Source organism: Mastigoproctus giganteus, chromosome 9 (genome assembly GCF_048544385.1).
Source record: "Mastigoproctus giganteus isolate SK-2022 chromosome 9, ASM4854438v1, whole genome shotgun sequence".
NCBI lineage: Eukaryota > Metazoa > Arthropoda > Arachnida > Uropygi > Thelyphonidae > Mastigoproctus > Mastigoproctus giganteus.
Genome location: NC_143583.1, coordinates 81,560,115 through 81,575,361, shown reverse-complemented (window position 1 = coordinate 81,575,361; position 15,247 = coordinate 81,560,115). Strand labels below are relative to the sequence as shown.

The 15,247-nt window shown below is 36.7% G+C and overlaps 1 protein-coding gene across 3 annotated transcripts in view; it reads right to left on the bottom strand.

The window, feature by feature from the left end:
• Positions 1-15,247, bottom strand: part of LOC150080488 (uncharacterized) — a 169,178-nt gene that overhangs the window by 60,894 nt on the left and 93,037 nt on the right. For all 3 annotated transcript variants that reach the window (XM_090381855.1, XM_090381853.1, XM_090381854.1), the window contains exon 5: positions 10,616-10,699. In XM_090381855.1, coding sequence (XP_090237981.1) covers positions 10,616-10,699 — 84 coding nt within the window. The remainder of the gene's footprint in view (positions 1-10,615; positions 10,700-15,247) is intronic.

The window sequence follows — 15,247 nt, the reverse complement described above, 5'->3', positions numbered from 1 at the left end:
CTACAGATCAATTTGTAGCTGTTATAGGCTTCAGTCTTTACTGCTCTAACTTTTCCATGCTATCTTTTTCTGCTCAAGAAGTCTGGTACCTTCATTATTCATCCAACTTAGAATCCTCCTCATGGATTTTTTTTTATTTTTATGTTATATATGCATTCCAGGCTTCTGTATACTTCCAGTCTCACTGACAACTAGCCTCCTATGGGACCAGCACATTCTGCCTTGGGGATTGCTGCTGTGCTGCCTGATGATCAAGTGCAAGCTCTGACATTGATGTGGGCAGCTGAGAGCTTGATGGGTCCCCAATTTAAATCCCTTGAAGGCACCACCTTTCCAGAACTCATCCTCAGACCATACACAGGCTGTTATTTTAAAAACAGAAAGAAAAGAATAAACCAAATTACTGTTATGTTAAAATTAATATTACATATACAAAACTTCTAGTGGATAGTCACTGTATAACTAATAAACTAATAAATTAGTTTATTAGTTATATTTATTATTAAATTTAGTTTATTTATTATTAAAACTAATAATAAATAAACTAAAAAACTAATAAATTACATTATTAGTTTTTACTAAAACAAAATTATTAGTTTTAATGTAATTAAAAGTTTTTATTAGTTTTCAACTCCCGAGGTTGTAGAACAAATTACCAAAAAACAATTTGTTATTGGGTTCATATTATGATATTGTCTCTGGAGCGGATTAACATCGAAAAGTGGGGTGCACCGTATTGTATAGCTATGCATGTGGTTTGAAATTTGGTATTTATGAATGTTTAACATTCATTTTATTTGCAATTAATGTTCATATTTTCGATTTTGTTGATATGTGGGGGGAAAAAAAAAAGCACCTCTTAAAACGAGATCAATGTATACTGTCACTACCATCATTATGGGATTTACTAGTCTCATTCTTCTTTAACCAAAATTCACATATAAGTAATCAAAACATGTTAAACCTAGTGTATCAGATAACAGCAATACATAATTTAAAATAACAAGTATATAAAATCCCAATACATATGGACATTCATAACTAAACATTGGGTTAAAAAAAGAAATTGTTTGCACAAGTCTTTTAAAGTTGTTTCTTGTTCCAAAATGATTAATTTAGTTTTAAAAAAAATTAAAAAAATAAATAATTTTTTTTATCTGGAATATTATCTTTTCTATAAATCTCAAGTCAATAGTAGTAGTAGTGGCATGTGATGCAAGAAAGCATGGGTAGCTTATGCAGCATCAGCCAAAAAAAAAAAAAAAACAACACACACCATTTCCTACAAATGTCTGTCCAGTTCCTCCTTCAATTTATTTAACCTATCAACTTCCACACCGACAGATGGAAGTTTGATCCAGCAATTAACCACCCACTGGCTAATGGCAAATTTCCGCACATCTATTCTACATCTGTCTTTTCTTAATTTGAATGTATGCCCCCTTAGGTTCGTAATCTGAACAAGTGGAAGGATTCTCATCAGAATTCAGCATGCTCAACCCATTCAAGGCCTTATACACCTCAATCAGATCACTGCACAGGTGCCTAGAACTTAAGAACTTGCAGAACTTAAGCCTCTCTTGGTAAGAGGATCCCTTCATTCCCCTCACCAATCTTGTTGCCCTTCACTGTACACGCTCAAGTAAATCTACATCCTTCCTAAAATGAGGCCTCCAGACCTGTACGCAGTACTCAAGGCATGGCCTGACCATTGCCTTATACAGAGGGATAATCACCTCCTTTTCCCTGCTAGCAAAATTCCTATATATCATTGAAAAAACCCCCATGACCTGCCATTGCAGCCTGTCTGCATTGCTCAGAAAACTTCATATCTGCCTGCACAATTACTCCCAGGTCTTTTTCATTTTCTACTACCTTAAGTGTAGTACCACACAGTTGGTACGTTTCTCTGGGATTACTTCTACCCATATGCAGTACTTTGCATTTCTCAAGGTTAAACTTCAGTTGCCACTTCTTAGCCCATCTGCCCAAATTATCTAGATCCTGTTGCAGTAGCACACTGCCATTAACAACCCTGCCAAGCTTCGTATCATCTGCAAACTTTGACATTAAGCCTGATATACCTTCATCAATATCATTAATAAATATACAAAACAACAGTGGACCCAACACCGAACCCTGTGGGACTCCACTAATAACATTAGTCCACGAAGAGCAGCACCCATTGATTGCCACCCTCTGTCTTCTCCCACTTAACCATCCTTTTATCCATTGTAGCAACTTACCCTTAATACCATTCTGCTCCAATTTGTACAATAGTCTTTCACGTGCAACAGTGTCAAAAGCTTTCCGAAATCCAAATACATGATATCAAAATTATTTCTTGCATCCAGTTTCTTTGTAACTACATCATAATATCCTATCAGATTTGTCAGACAAGACTTTCCCTTAACAAACCCATGCTGTGTCTGAATTATTGCTGCAGTCTTGTCTAGATGATCCTGCAATGCATCTTTAACCAGCGACTCCATTATTTTACCCGGAACAGAAGTTAAACTAACTGGTCGGTAATTACTCTTGTCACCCTTCGATCCCCCTTTGTGAATTGGGGATACATTTGCACACTTCCAGTCCGTGGGAACCTCCCCTGAGTCCAAGGATGCTCTCATAATTATGAGCATCCTTGGACTACACTCCAATCTTATACTATACTCAAGAAATGTCTTCTACATTCTCTTCTTCCTGTTCTTTTGTTAAACTACTGATGACATCCTGACCATGCAAATACCCAGAAATCCCATCAACTAAATAGGGTTTTTTTTTACACTATGCTAATACACCTTTATAAAATAAAAAAAAAAAGTATTAGCATATGTTCATAAAGCACCTATTTTCACCATGACCATTCTGTACATCTTCATGTAACACTGGTACCAGTGGGTACATTTTCATGCAAGTTTACATTTAGCTCTTTTAGAGAGCTTTGTCAAACTATCCCAAATTTCTTTTAAATCAGACCAACAAATCCAGCAATCATTTCTATTTTTCATATCACATTAGGTTATCCATATAATAAGCGATTCAAATTTGAATATGGGGAGTACAATGTATACAGGAAGGACAGACCTAAGCACGGTAATAAGTACTATAGGTTCTAATACCTCTCGTGTTTGGGGTTCACATAAAAAAAAAAAAAAAGAACAGGAGGGGTAGGAAGATTATGCTCTTATGAAGCATATTAAAACTAAGGCAGCATCCAGCTGACATGGGTATTGTTGTGAGATTTTCTGGCACAAGGGCTACATAGGTCATATTGCACCTATCAAAGTATAGGTGTGATAACTGCTCTGAGAGCAATTAGAATTGATCATACATTAAATTTTTTCAAGTAGGTGAAAAATTCGGAGAGTTTTGCATCATTACTTATGTTGTTGAGTGACAAGGGGTTGGAGATGAAAGTAAACTGTTGGGCAGTGTTGAACAAGGTACATTCAATCAGATTGTGCTTTACTGATAGAGGTTGCAAACAGTGCATGCACTGAAGAGGTTCATTTCCTGTGAGCAGAAACAGATGAGTGAGGAGAGTATAGGCAATTCAGGTTCTGGCTAGAAGTACTTCTTCCTTTCTAATTTTACGGAGGCTAGGATGTCCATAATTGTGGTTCGGGTTTCAGTTGAAACAGCTTATTGTGTTTGCTTTTTCCACAGAAGTGTCCATTGTTCCATGCATATTTGTCCATTGTTCCATACATATTGTTTATAATCAGGATAGGGGACCAGATAATTTATTAAGGCTATGCTTGGCAGCATCATCAGCATGCTCATTTCCAGGAATACCACTGTGACCTGGGATCCAGAAGACAACAGTGCGATGTATCAGCTCATGTCTGATTAGCTTTACCAAAGGACTGCAAGGCAAGGTGTCTGTGAGAGCTAAGACAGCACTCTTGGAATCTGTGTATTAATTACTTTTGATTGACAGGAGTGAAATATTTTCCAGGGCAAGTTTAATTGCATAGAGCTCAGCAGTGTAGCTGCTGCATTCAGCTGGAAGTGGAATACAAACAGTTGTATTAGGGAAGACAGCAGCCACACCCACTTTATTGCCTGACTTTGAACCGTCAGTGTAGATCTTAGAAAAGTGGGAATAATTTTTCTCATGAACAAGATGCAGTTGTCTGATGTTAATATCTGCTACAGCACCTTTTCCCCATTTTTCAAAGTAATCATCATATGAAGGAGTTAAGGTAATCCTTGGGGGATCCAGATCTTTTAAATCTCTGATGATATTATGAAAGTAAAAATTCCAGCATTCTAATAGGTTCTGTAATCTGATACCGGTAGGTCGGATTGTTCTGGGTTTGTTTCCATATTGTGTTCTCCACTACAGATCATACAGTAGTGGCCAAATAGGATGAGTGGAGAAGCTTTTAATTTTAGCCAAGTAGTTAAACAATAACATCTTTCTTCTGATACTGAGTAGAGATTCCTCTCTCTCTCTCTCTCTCTCTCTCTCTCTCTCTCTCTCTCTCTCTCTCTCTCTCTCTCTCTCTCTCTCTCTCTCTCTCTCGCAGTCATAAACAGGTGCTCCATAATCTAGCCAAAATCTAATTAGATACCTATTCAAGTGGAGCAGCATATAACAGTCTGCACTCCAGGATGTACTAGATATGACCCAGAGTATGTTCATTTTCTTAAGGCAGGTGTGGTTCGTACGTGTTTAACATGCTCCTGAAAATTTAGATACTTATCGAAAATACTGTTCACGATTGGAAGAGGATGATTGGCCAGGTGTAACTCTGGTTCTGGATGCATTTTGAACTTGTTGCAGAAATGCATGGCTGTACATTTGTGGTTTGATAGTCTGTATCCATTTTGTGTCATCCATAGTTAAACATTATTTATTGATATTTGTAATTGCCTCTCAATATAATTTAGCATAAATATATGAGTCAGTGTTTGGAATGCTGTTTGTGATATTGTTAATTCATATAGCAAATAGAGTGGCACTGAGGACAGAGCCTTGTGGGACTCCTTGTCTGTATGTTTGAGACAGAGCCTGCCAGTATCGAACTTGGAAAGTCCTATGGCAAAGGAAGTTTTGAATAAAATATGGTAAATGTCCTTTCATATCTATAGAAATGGAATCCTAAAGGATCTCCAAACACCATGTGGTACCAAAAGCTTTTTCTATATCGAGACACACATTGACGAAATGTTGATTTCTGATAAAAGCGTTTATGTTTGATTCAGCCTTTATCATGAGGTCTAAGGATGATCTATTCTTCCGAAAGCCAAACTGATTGTTACTGATTGAATTGATTCTAGACTCCAGGTACCATGTTAATCGATTGTGCACCATTTTTTCAAAATGTTTTACTTAAGCAGCTGGTTAGAGAGATCAGTCTATAGTTGTTAGAAGTCAAATGATCTTTTCCTGGTTTAGGGATAGCAATCACATATGAATGTTGCCAGGAGCTCGGGAATGTGTGTTCATAAAATATCTGATTGTAAAATTTTAGCAGTGAGGATAACAATTGCTGATCTAAATGTTTAAGCATCACATAGTAAATTCCGTCAGGGCCGGGGGCACTGCTGCAGGAACTATTTATAGATTTGGCTTTAATTATTTGGAATGATGGATGATACGCAATGGAGGCAAACAATTCAGAGAACACAGTTCCTAAGCCATTTGCAATACCTTCAGGATTAGAGATCTCCTTCCCATTCCAGTTAAGAACAGATGCAGGTAATGCAAGGTATTTACCATTTAGCTGCCTTATTTTTTTTCCATATTATTCTGGCTTCAGTATCTTTATTGAGTGATGAAGCAAATTTTATCCAAGAGTTGTTTTTAGCCTTTTGCCTGATGTACCGTGGCTCTAAGTTTATGATTAATAAGGTTGGCAGTGGTACGGTATTTTCGGAATAAGTTCCATGCTGCATTCTTTTCTCTTTTCACCTTGTTACAATCATCGTTCCAACAGTGATTAGCATGTCTATGGTTTCTTAATTGAGACTGTGGGATGTCAACTTTGCAGCTGATAGTATCTGCATTGTGATATGCTTGGTGACAGTATTGATAGAAGCCTCAATGATGTGATCATCAAAAGAGACATGACATTTATATTTTGTCCAGTCTGCTTTACAAAATTTCCATTTCATTAGTGTATCAGTTGTTTTGGAATTGGTGGTTTGAATTCTGCATATTACTGGACAGTGATTGCTGTTGAGAGGATTGTCAAGTTTTGTCCATTCGACACTTGGGAAGAGGATCGGAGAGCAGATCAAGAAGTCTATTGCAGATGATGCTCCAGTAGCAAAATGTGTTCAGTAACATTAAATTCTGTCTGTCAAGTAGTATTTCAATGAGTTCTCCATGTCTGTCTGAGACGGGAGATCCCCATAAAGGATGGTGTCCATTAGTCTCCTAATAAGCAGACTGGTGATGGTAATTGCAACACAAGAGTTTTCTAGTTCGTGAATTGTACATTGCTGATTGGGAGAGAGATATATCGAAACGATCATTAAAGCAATGCCAATCATTACACAAGCCGCAACAGCTTCTAAGGACAGTTTGAAGAGGAATTTCCTTACAAGGAACCCTCAAGTCTATGAGTATGGCCACTCCACCACGAGCACTGTTTGTCCTGTCTTGTCGAAATAGTGTAATATTTAACTGACACGGACACTTGAGGTGTTAGATTTGTTTCTTGTAGGCATATGCCCACAGAATGATAACGGTCAATTAATTCATATACATCATCTATGTTGCTGTGAAAGCCTCTGAAATTCCATTGAACAATGTTGTTGTTCATTGTGTAGGTTTTGAATTAGAAGTCTAATCTGTCTGTTTTTTTAATGTTGCTCTGCTTGTGACAGTCAATTTTTATTGTCCATTTTTTGAAAAGAATAGACGTGTCCATGTAGTCTTCTGTACAAAGATCTAGAATGGGTTCGTTATAAGTATTATTTTCTGCAATATCCATAGCTGTGTTATCAGATAATTTCTAACATAAAGTGAATTTTCCTTCTGATCTGGCGTAACTGGATCTGATTTAGCAGTAAACAGTATCGAGATCGGGGTATTGTTTGTCCTATCTACTGCTTGGTGTTTTGTTGACTGTGATATAGATGACAGCAATGATCGAGCCCATTCAGAAAGACACTTTTGGTGGAACTGATATCTGTTTGCGTTGAAAATGTTTGGTATCTTTTGGATGCTTCAGCGTATGTACGTATAGGCATGTTTTGTAGTAGGTGCTTTCTGGCTTCAGGGTACGTGATCTTGTTCTCCACTTTGTATTTCTGAATTTTTTTCTCCAGTTTCCATTGCTCACAGGATCTAGAGAAGGCTGAGTGGTTGCCTTTGCAGTTTGGACACCGTGATGATTCGGCATTACAATCGGTATGGACATGTTCCTTTGATCTGCAGTTTGAACAAACAATCTCCTCGGCAGACAGTTTGGGAATGCCCAAACTTCTGACACTTGTAGCATTGAATAGGATTGGGGATATAAAGACGGATGCAGCAGTTTAGGTATCCTGCTTTTACTGATGAAGCAAGGTTTGGTGTAGAAAAAGTAAGAATGATGCTATGAGTAGGAACAAATTCTCCATCTTTCTTTAGCATTATTCATCTTGCTTCAGTAACTTTCTGGTCTTGGAATTCTTGAACAATCTCCTCCTCCTTGATGTTCAATAGATTCCATTCAGAAATGACTCCTTTGGAGCTATTACAGGTAGCATGAGGAGATACCTTAGTAGGGACTCCAAACAAAGTTTGAGAAGAGACTCAATGTTTACGGTTAGTGGTTTTGACTAATAAGTTGCCAGATTTCAGTCTTCTTACCATTTTTGGTGATCCAGCTACACTTCCTAAACATTTTTGTATATAAAAAGGAGGCAAAGTATCCAATGACTGATTCATTAATGAATGCAGTATGAGTAAAGATGGATATTCCATTTGAGGTACATCTGTTTTCATCCTCTTACGGTTTTGATTGTCAGAATCATTTTGTTGCAAATCCATAGAAGCAGGATTTAGTCGGTTTCCACATTTGCTCCTTTTGGTCCTAGAAGGATAACTTTTCCTTCCAGATTTCCTGCCTCACCACAGGGAGGCAGGAGCAGTGTCACAAGGTGACAAAGCAACTGTTGTGTTAGTGAGAGAAGAAAAAGAAACAAAGGTGACTTTCCTTTCTGGGCCTTTTTTGCCTACTTCCTCTAGTGCAAGGCACTTTCGTAGCCAGGTGGGAAGGAGCAGCAGTGCGTAGCACAAGCTTCTTGATTAGACCGGGGGTTCGAGCCTGTCACCATCAAACATGGAGCATGCAGAAAGGTCAGGGAATGACCACCGCACCGGAGCAATATGGCCTTAGTTGCTAATGCTCCTAAAAAACCCTCTAGTGCGAAAGAGCTACTCTAATAGAAAATGAGGAAATAAGGGTATTTAGAACAAAAAATCTATATCTGGCAAAAGCTCTTTAAAAGGATTGCTTTAATGAACGCACTGAAATCACTTGGCCATGGAATGCTTGGCACCCAGGATCAGTTGACATGGGTTACCACTGCAACGTTGAATCAGTTTGGTAGTATGACAGAATGGGATAAAGATCACTGGGAAAACAAAAATGAGAGTAAGTGACTGAGGCCATGACTGATCAATATACAAAACTATACAAAGAAACTGTGTGATAGTATGAACCAGAGCTATAATGCTCAATATGTTCTATATTGATATCAATATTTGTAAAAGAATAAGAAATTTACCTCAATGTGATACGTAGGACACTTCCATATGATACTCTCCACATGGATTTTATTGGTGAATATGAAGAGTTTGTGAAGGTGGATGATTAAGTTTCTACCACAGCAACGCAACACCAGAAGAGCTGCTAAGCACCAAGCAAAATGATTGTTTTCATTACCAGCAACAAAAAAAGTAAAGCGTGCATTCCCCCCCCCCACTGCCATCTAAAAAAGATGCCCAAAATGCATTGAGCATAATAGAGAATGTGTTGGCCTGCAGTAATGTTAATAAAGAAAAAAACTTGAATTTGATAGAGTCCGTGCTGTAGTTAAAAATGTATATAGGACAAAAACTGTGCAAACAACATTGGATTCTTTAAATTAGATAAATTTATCAAAAAGTTAATGGTTCGCATGTCTCCTTTTATATTAAGATTGCAATTCTTTTTACTTGATACTAAAGTATTGTATATATCCTATACAATATTTTCACTTTTGTTAACTGCTTTTCTTAGTTTATCTTACAATTAAAATAAAATCTTTAAAAAATGTTATTCCTATTACTGTATTATTAGACCAGGCTTTTGGTTTCATTATTTTATTTTTTTTATTTTTGATATTATTATTAGATATAAAGCATGTACCAAAAGGAAAAAAAAAAAAAAAAACAATGATAAAATTGACACTTTTGGTGACCTTGTTACTACAAACATTATTACAAAACATGAAAATTTTGGTCCCTTGAACTTTGTATTAATGAGATTTGACTGTATAGACTTTCCATGCCAACTAAAAAATACTCTTCAGGGTCTAAATGGATGCGAGATGAACAGATGAGAGAAGATAAATGCAGTGGATACATAAATTATCAAGTGATACAAAAGCCTATTGTACACAAATTTGTCTGTAACCAAGTAACAAAGGTCAGGCAAACTAAGGTAGATGGTGAGAAGTCTCTGCAAAGAAAAGCAGTAAAGACTTTTCTATTTATATTAACAGTAGAAGGAAGGGGTTGAATCACAATGGGCCACATAACAGCAATGGTTCAACTGTAGACAATCCTGTTCAGGTTGCCGACAAACTGGATAAATATTTTAAGTTTATAAATATTTGCATATAAAAATTTTGCATTTACACAGGACAAATTCTTTAGGGAAGTGGATGCAAGAAGTTATCAAACTAACAGGGAGCTAAATAACTGTGTAATAATTGAGAGGAAAGTGGAAGAGAAATTATCAAAGTTAAATATAAGAAAGGCACCTGGTGTGGATGGGACTATCCATTATATTAATTAAGGCAAGTAAAGGAGGTAAGAAAACCCTTAGCCATAATTATGAGAGCATTCCCAGATTCAGGGAAGGTTCTGATGGACTAGAGATGTGCAAATGTATCCCCAATTCAACAAAGGAGGAGCCAAAGGTGACAGTAGTAATTACAGGCCTATTAGCTTAACTTCTGTTCCCAGGAAAATAATGGAGTACCTGATTAAAGAAATCATGCAGGATCATCTAGACAGGAATGCAGTTATACTACAGACCTATACTTAGGTCTGAAGTCAACCTTGTCTGACCAATCTGATTAGGTACTATGAGGCAGTGACCAAGGGACTGGATGCAAAAGAAATTGGTAAAACTTAGATTTCAATTAGAACTGAATTTTTATAGATCTGATTCCCAAATCATTAACTTATTGCAAAGTTTCCCTTACATTTATAGAAACTAATACTTGATGTTTTATTATTAAGTAATTTAAGGGAAAGGTGATGTAATTAATTTTTTCACTAACATACTGAAAACTAAAGATTAAAAATAAATAAAAGAAAAATAGAGGAAAGTGCAATAATAAATAGGTAAATTTACAAATGAAATTTTATTTTATTAAAAACAAGCAACAGAATCCTAACCTGAACAGTCAGACATGATCCCATGAGGATATAATTGTTCAGCGATCTTATAGCAGCACTTGCTTCTTCGGAAGTGCTCATATGCTGTAATAAAAAATAAAGTCTTTCACAGTAGAAACTTTCTTAATTAAGAAAGTTTCAGTTAAGAAACTTTCTTAAAAACTTTCACAGCATAAAACTTTCTTAGTAGATTTCTCTTAATACAAAGAGACATTATACCATAATATACATTTAAGTTCAGCTTACCGGGAAGTTAAGATAAAATTACAAAATAATGTTTTGCAATAAAATCCAAACAGTTTGTTACGTTTCATGATTTTTGCTATGGTATATAAAATTCAGTTAACCTGGATTTGATTATAATTATATAAAATGAAGACTATAATCTAAAATATAATTATAATGTTTAATGTTAAACAAAATACCATCTTGTAGTTTTATCTTCAACCACCCAAGAATATATATTTAAATATACATTCCATATATTCATACAGACATCACTTATGTCCTTATGTAACCATGGGAAACAGCAACCCCAGAGCAACGTATCAACTCTGTGGTACTACACTGACAGTGGTAGAGAATGAAAGGGACTTGGGGGTGGTTGTGCAGGCAGATATGAAGTTCTCTGAGCAGTGCAGACGGGCTGTAAGAGTAGCTCATGGAGTATTGTCAATGATATACAGGAATTTTTCCAGCAGGGATAAGGAGGTGATTATTCCATTGTATAAGGCGATGGTCAGGCCACACCTAGAGTACTGTATATAGGTCTGGAGGCCTCATTTCAAGAAGGATGTAGAGCTGCTGGAACGAGTACAGAGAAGGGCAACAAGATTAGTGAATGGAACAAAGGGGTGCTCTTACGAAGAAAGGCTTAAGTTTTGCAAATTACAGTGTCTGGAGACTAGGCACCAGCGAGGTGATCTGATTGAGTTATATAAAGGCTTGAATGGTTTGAGCATGCTCAATGCTGATGGGATTCTTCCTCTAGCTCAGAAAAATCACTTGAGAGGGCATAAATTCAAATTGAGGAAAGACAGATGTAGGATAGACGTGCGGAAATTTGCCTTTAGCCAGCGGGTGGTTGGTTGGTGGAACAGACTTCCATCCCTTGTGGTGGAGGTTGACAGCCTAAATAAGTTTAAGGCTCAGCTGGACAGGTATTTTGAACGAACAGAGGGGTGAAGTGGAAGTGGGTTTTTTTTTTTTTTTTTGGCTGATGCTGCATAAGCTTGCTTTCTTGCATCAAATGCCTCTACTAATGCTAATGTACAGTAGAGTGTCGGATAACCAGAACTAATTGTGAACTAATTTGGACTTCCGATTTGTTCAGATTTTCGAACTTATCAAAAATACTGTTCTGGAGACTAAAAAAAGGTTTAATAAGTTCAGAAATAAAAACAAAGTTGTATTTTTTATTCCTAGGTAACAAAACAAATTGAACTTTCAGCCACAATAACACAATGTATAGGCCTTTAATGAAAATACTGCAATTACTTTGTTTTTTTTTTTTGCTGCTTCATTTTTGGACTTAGTTTCTTTGCTGCCAGATCTCTCTTTTCAGTAACAGTAGTTTGAGTTGGCCAGTATTCGGTTTGTTGCTTGTACCTAGCTCTCATGGGTAGCAGTTGGAATAATCAGTCCTCCTGACCCCTGATGGAAAAGACCCGAGTTCAAGACCAGTCAATGACGTGAAGATTTTATGGGCCTTTTACACGTGGCTAAGTTAGCCAGTCCCAAGCAAAGACAACGTAGTCCCCCCCCAGGGAACTCTGGTTTTTCATACAACAGAAAATTGACCAGAGAACTCTCAATACAGACAGTATACATGGAACAATATGGTTGCTGATGCTCCCAAAACACAACTACAACAATGAACTGCACCATTAGCTGTTCTTAAGGTTTTTTTTTTTTGTGTCATCATCTGAATCAAGTTTCAGTGCAAACTTTAAAATTTTTTTTCCCTTGTTATTTATAATTTATGTCATTGGTGACTTAAAATTTTGCTAATGAAGACACTTTTGTTCTTTGAAAGCGTATTTAAAATCCCAATCTCTGATTTAATTGTTAAAAATTTCGGTTTAAAAGACTAAGAAGACCATCACAACTACAATATGGTAAAATATGGCACAATTGTATTCGGAATCTCTTCATTCCTATATCTAAACTTCATAAACTTTTCACTCCATATCTCACTTGCACTTATGTTGCAATATCTGCATGCCCTGTTCTTTGTTATTGATTGATGCTCATTTCTTTTTTACAGTTTTAGATTTCAAAATTCAATTCGCAAACATGATCACAATAACTGGCACTTGATTATTTTATGGCACCAGCATAAAAAAAAATAAATGTCAATCATTTGGATTTGGCACTCTACTGCCATTATTTCTCAGTGGTATTCTGTAACTTCTTGTCTTCAACTCCAAGTGAATATAAAAGTAACATACAATTACAAATGAAATTAGGGACAGCTTAGAAATAATGTCCTTACAGTTACTCAGTAAAATGATGCTATGCAAACAAATGTAAAATCCCTTCAAAATGATTCTAAGCATTGCAGGCAAGCTGCTAGGAGAGCTCATGGGATTCTGTACAGGAATTTTGCCAGAAGGAAAAGGTTAGTATCCTGTTGTATAAAACAATGGTCAGGCTAAATCTTGAGTACGGCATACAGGTCTGGAATGTTCATTTTAAGAAATGAAGTTATTGGAATGGGTACAGAGAAGAACAAAAAGATCGCTGATGGGAAAACAAAAGCAAAAACACTTAGCAAGAATAAACACATTAGTTCTGCAAACTTCAGTGTCTGGAAACAATGACTTAAGAGATTTTATTGAGATATTTAAGGCTTTAAATGACACAGAGAGAGAGAGAGAGAGAGAGAGAGATGCAAAAGATAGTTTTACAAAAATGTTTTCGACCAGAGTTAACTGATCGTTGGAACTAACTTCAATCTGGTGTTGTGGAAGAGGATAGTTTGAATAAATTCAAGAAAGAATTAAGATAAATTATTATTAGAAGGGTTGAAGAGATAAGCTGGGTACTGGGTCCCCCCGCTGGTGATAATGAATAAGATTGTGTCCTTAAGCCATATGCCACTAATAATACTAATCTCATTCTGGCCTGTACAGCACAATTGTGTGTGATGCTATTGTCACTGGCCTTACATTGCAATAGCAAATTAAGGCCATAACCTTCCATGTGTGTAACACATTTAATCAAACTAATACAGATGCCTTGCACTGTATTCCAATCCATCAAGATACCAGATTATGAGCTAAAACGGATCTTGGTAACTTCACACAAATTTTTTTTTTTTCTAAATTCTGTACACAGTACAAAAAATAAAAACTTTGGCAAAACTGTGAGAACAAATATGTACCAAACTGATGAAACAGAAATGAAAAGATTCGTTCTCAACATCTAGGAAGACACTGATCCTCAAGACTGGCTAACCTGCATCATAAGGTCCGAAAAGCAGCCAAGTATCATAAAAGCCTGATCTTCCTAATTTCAGAGTAACCCCAAATAGTGCTACCAAGCAGTTCATTGCAGTTATCAACATAGTTAATTTCCACTCATGCATCTTTATAATTCTATATTGGCATGGTTCTGTAGTCACTTCAGCCAAGGATAAAGCTGACCTGCTAACATCCCATTTTTCTTCCAGCTCATGTATTAATGATCTTGGTAAAACACCTCCCACCATTCCCAACACGTTCCATTCAATGCCTCTTGTGGTCTTCCGTCAAAATGATATCAGAAGGATTTTGATGAATCTTGATGCTAAGAAAGCTCCAGGTCCTGATGGTATTTCTCCACTTGTTCTCAAAACCTGTGCTCCTGAACTTACTCCTATTCTTTGCTGTCTTTTTTCACTTTCTTATTCCAAAGGCATTTTTCCTTCTGCTTGGAAATTTGCTCGTATTCAGCCAGTTCCTAAAAAGGGTGACAAATCCCTCCCATCCAATTATTGTCACATTGCAATTACTTCTACACTTTCTAAAGTAATGGAGAAATCAATTAACTGCCAACTCTTAAACTACCTAGAAACCGTCCGTCTGATCAACGATCGCCAGTATGGATTCCGTCAGTGTCGATCCACTGGTGATATTCTGGCTTATGTTACCCATTTATGGACTAATTCAATGGAAAGGTTCGGTGAAACACAAGTAGTTGCTCTTGACATCTCAAAGGCTTTTGATAGTGTTTGGCATAAAGGTCTTCTAAACAAGCTTCCATCTTATTGTTTGCCAAATGCTGTTAGTAATTGGTTATCCAGTTTTCTCTCTGATCGCTCACTGAGGGTGATGGTAGATGGCTCTGTCTAACTTCTCCAATAATGCCGGTGTCCCCCAAAGTTCAGTTCTTTCTCCCACTCTTTTCCTCTTGTATATTAATGACCTTCTTCCATTGACTGGAAATGCTATCCAAAACATCGGCAAAACTATGGATAGCATAGTTTTTCCGATGATAGCACATTGCATTCCACTTTCCATTTTGGGAAACCTTGTCCTGCTCAATCAGCTTCAACGTCTCGAAAATCTGCTACCAATTCCTTAAATGCCGATCTTCAAGTAATTCTCCAGTGGGGCAAAGACAACTTAGTTGATTTCAACCCTTCTTAGT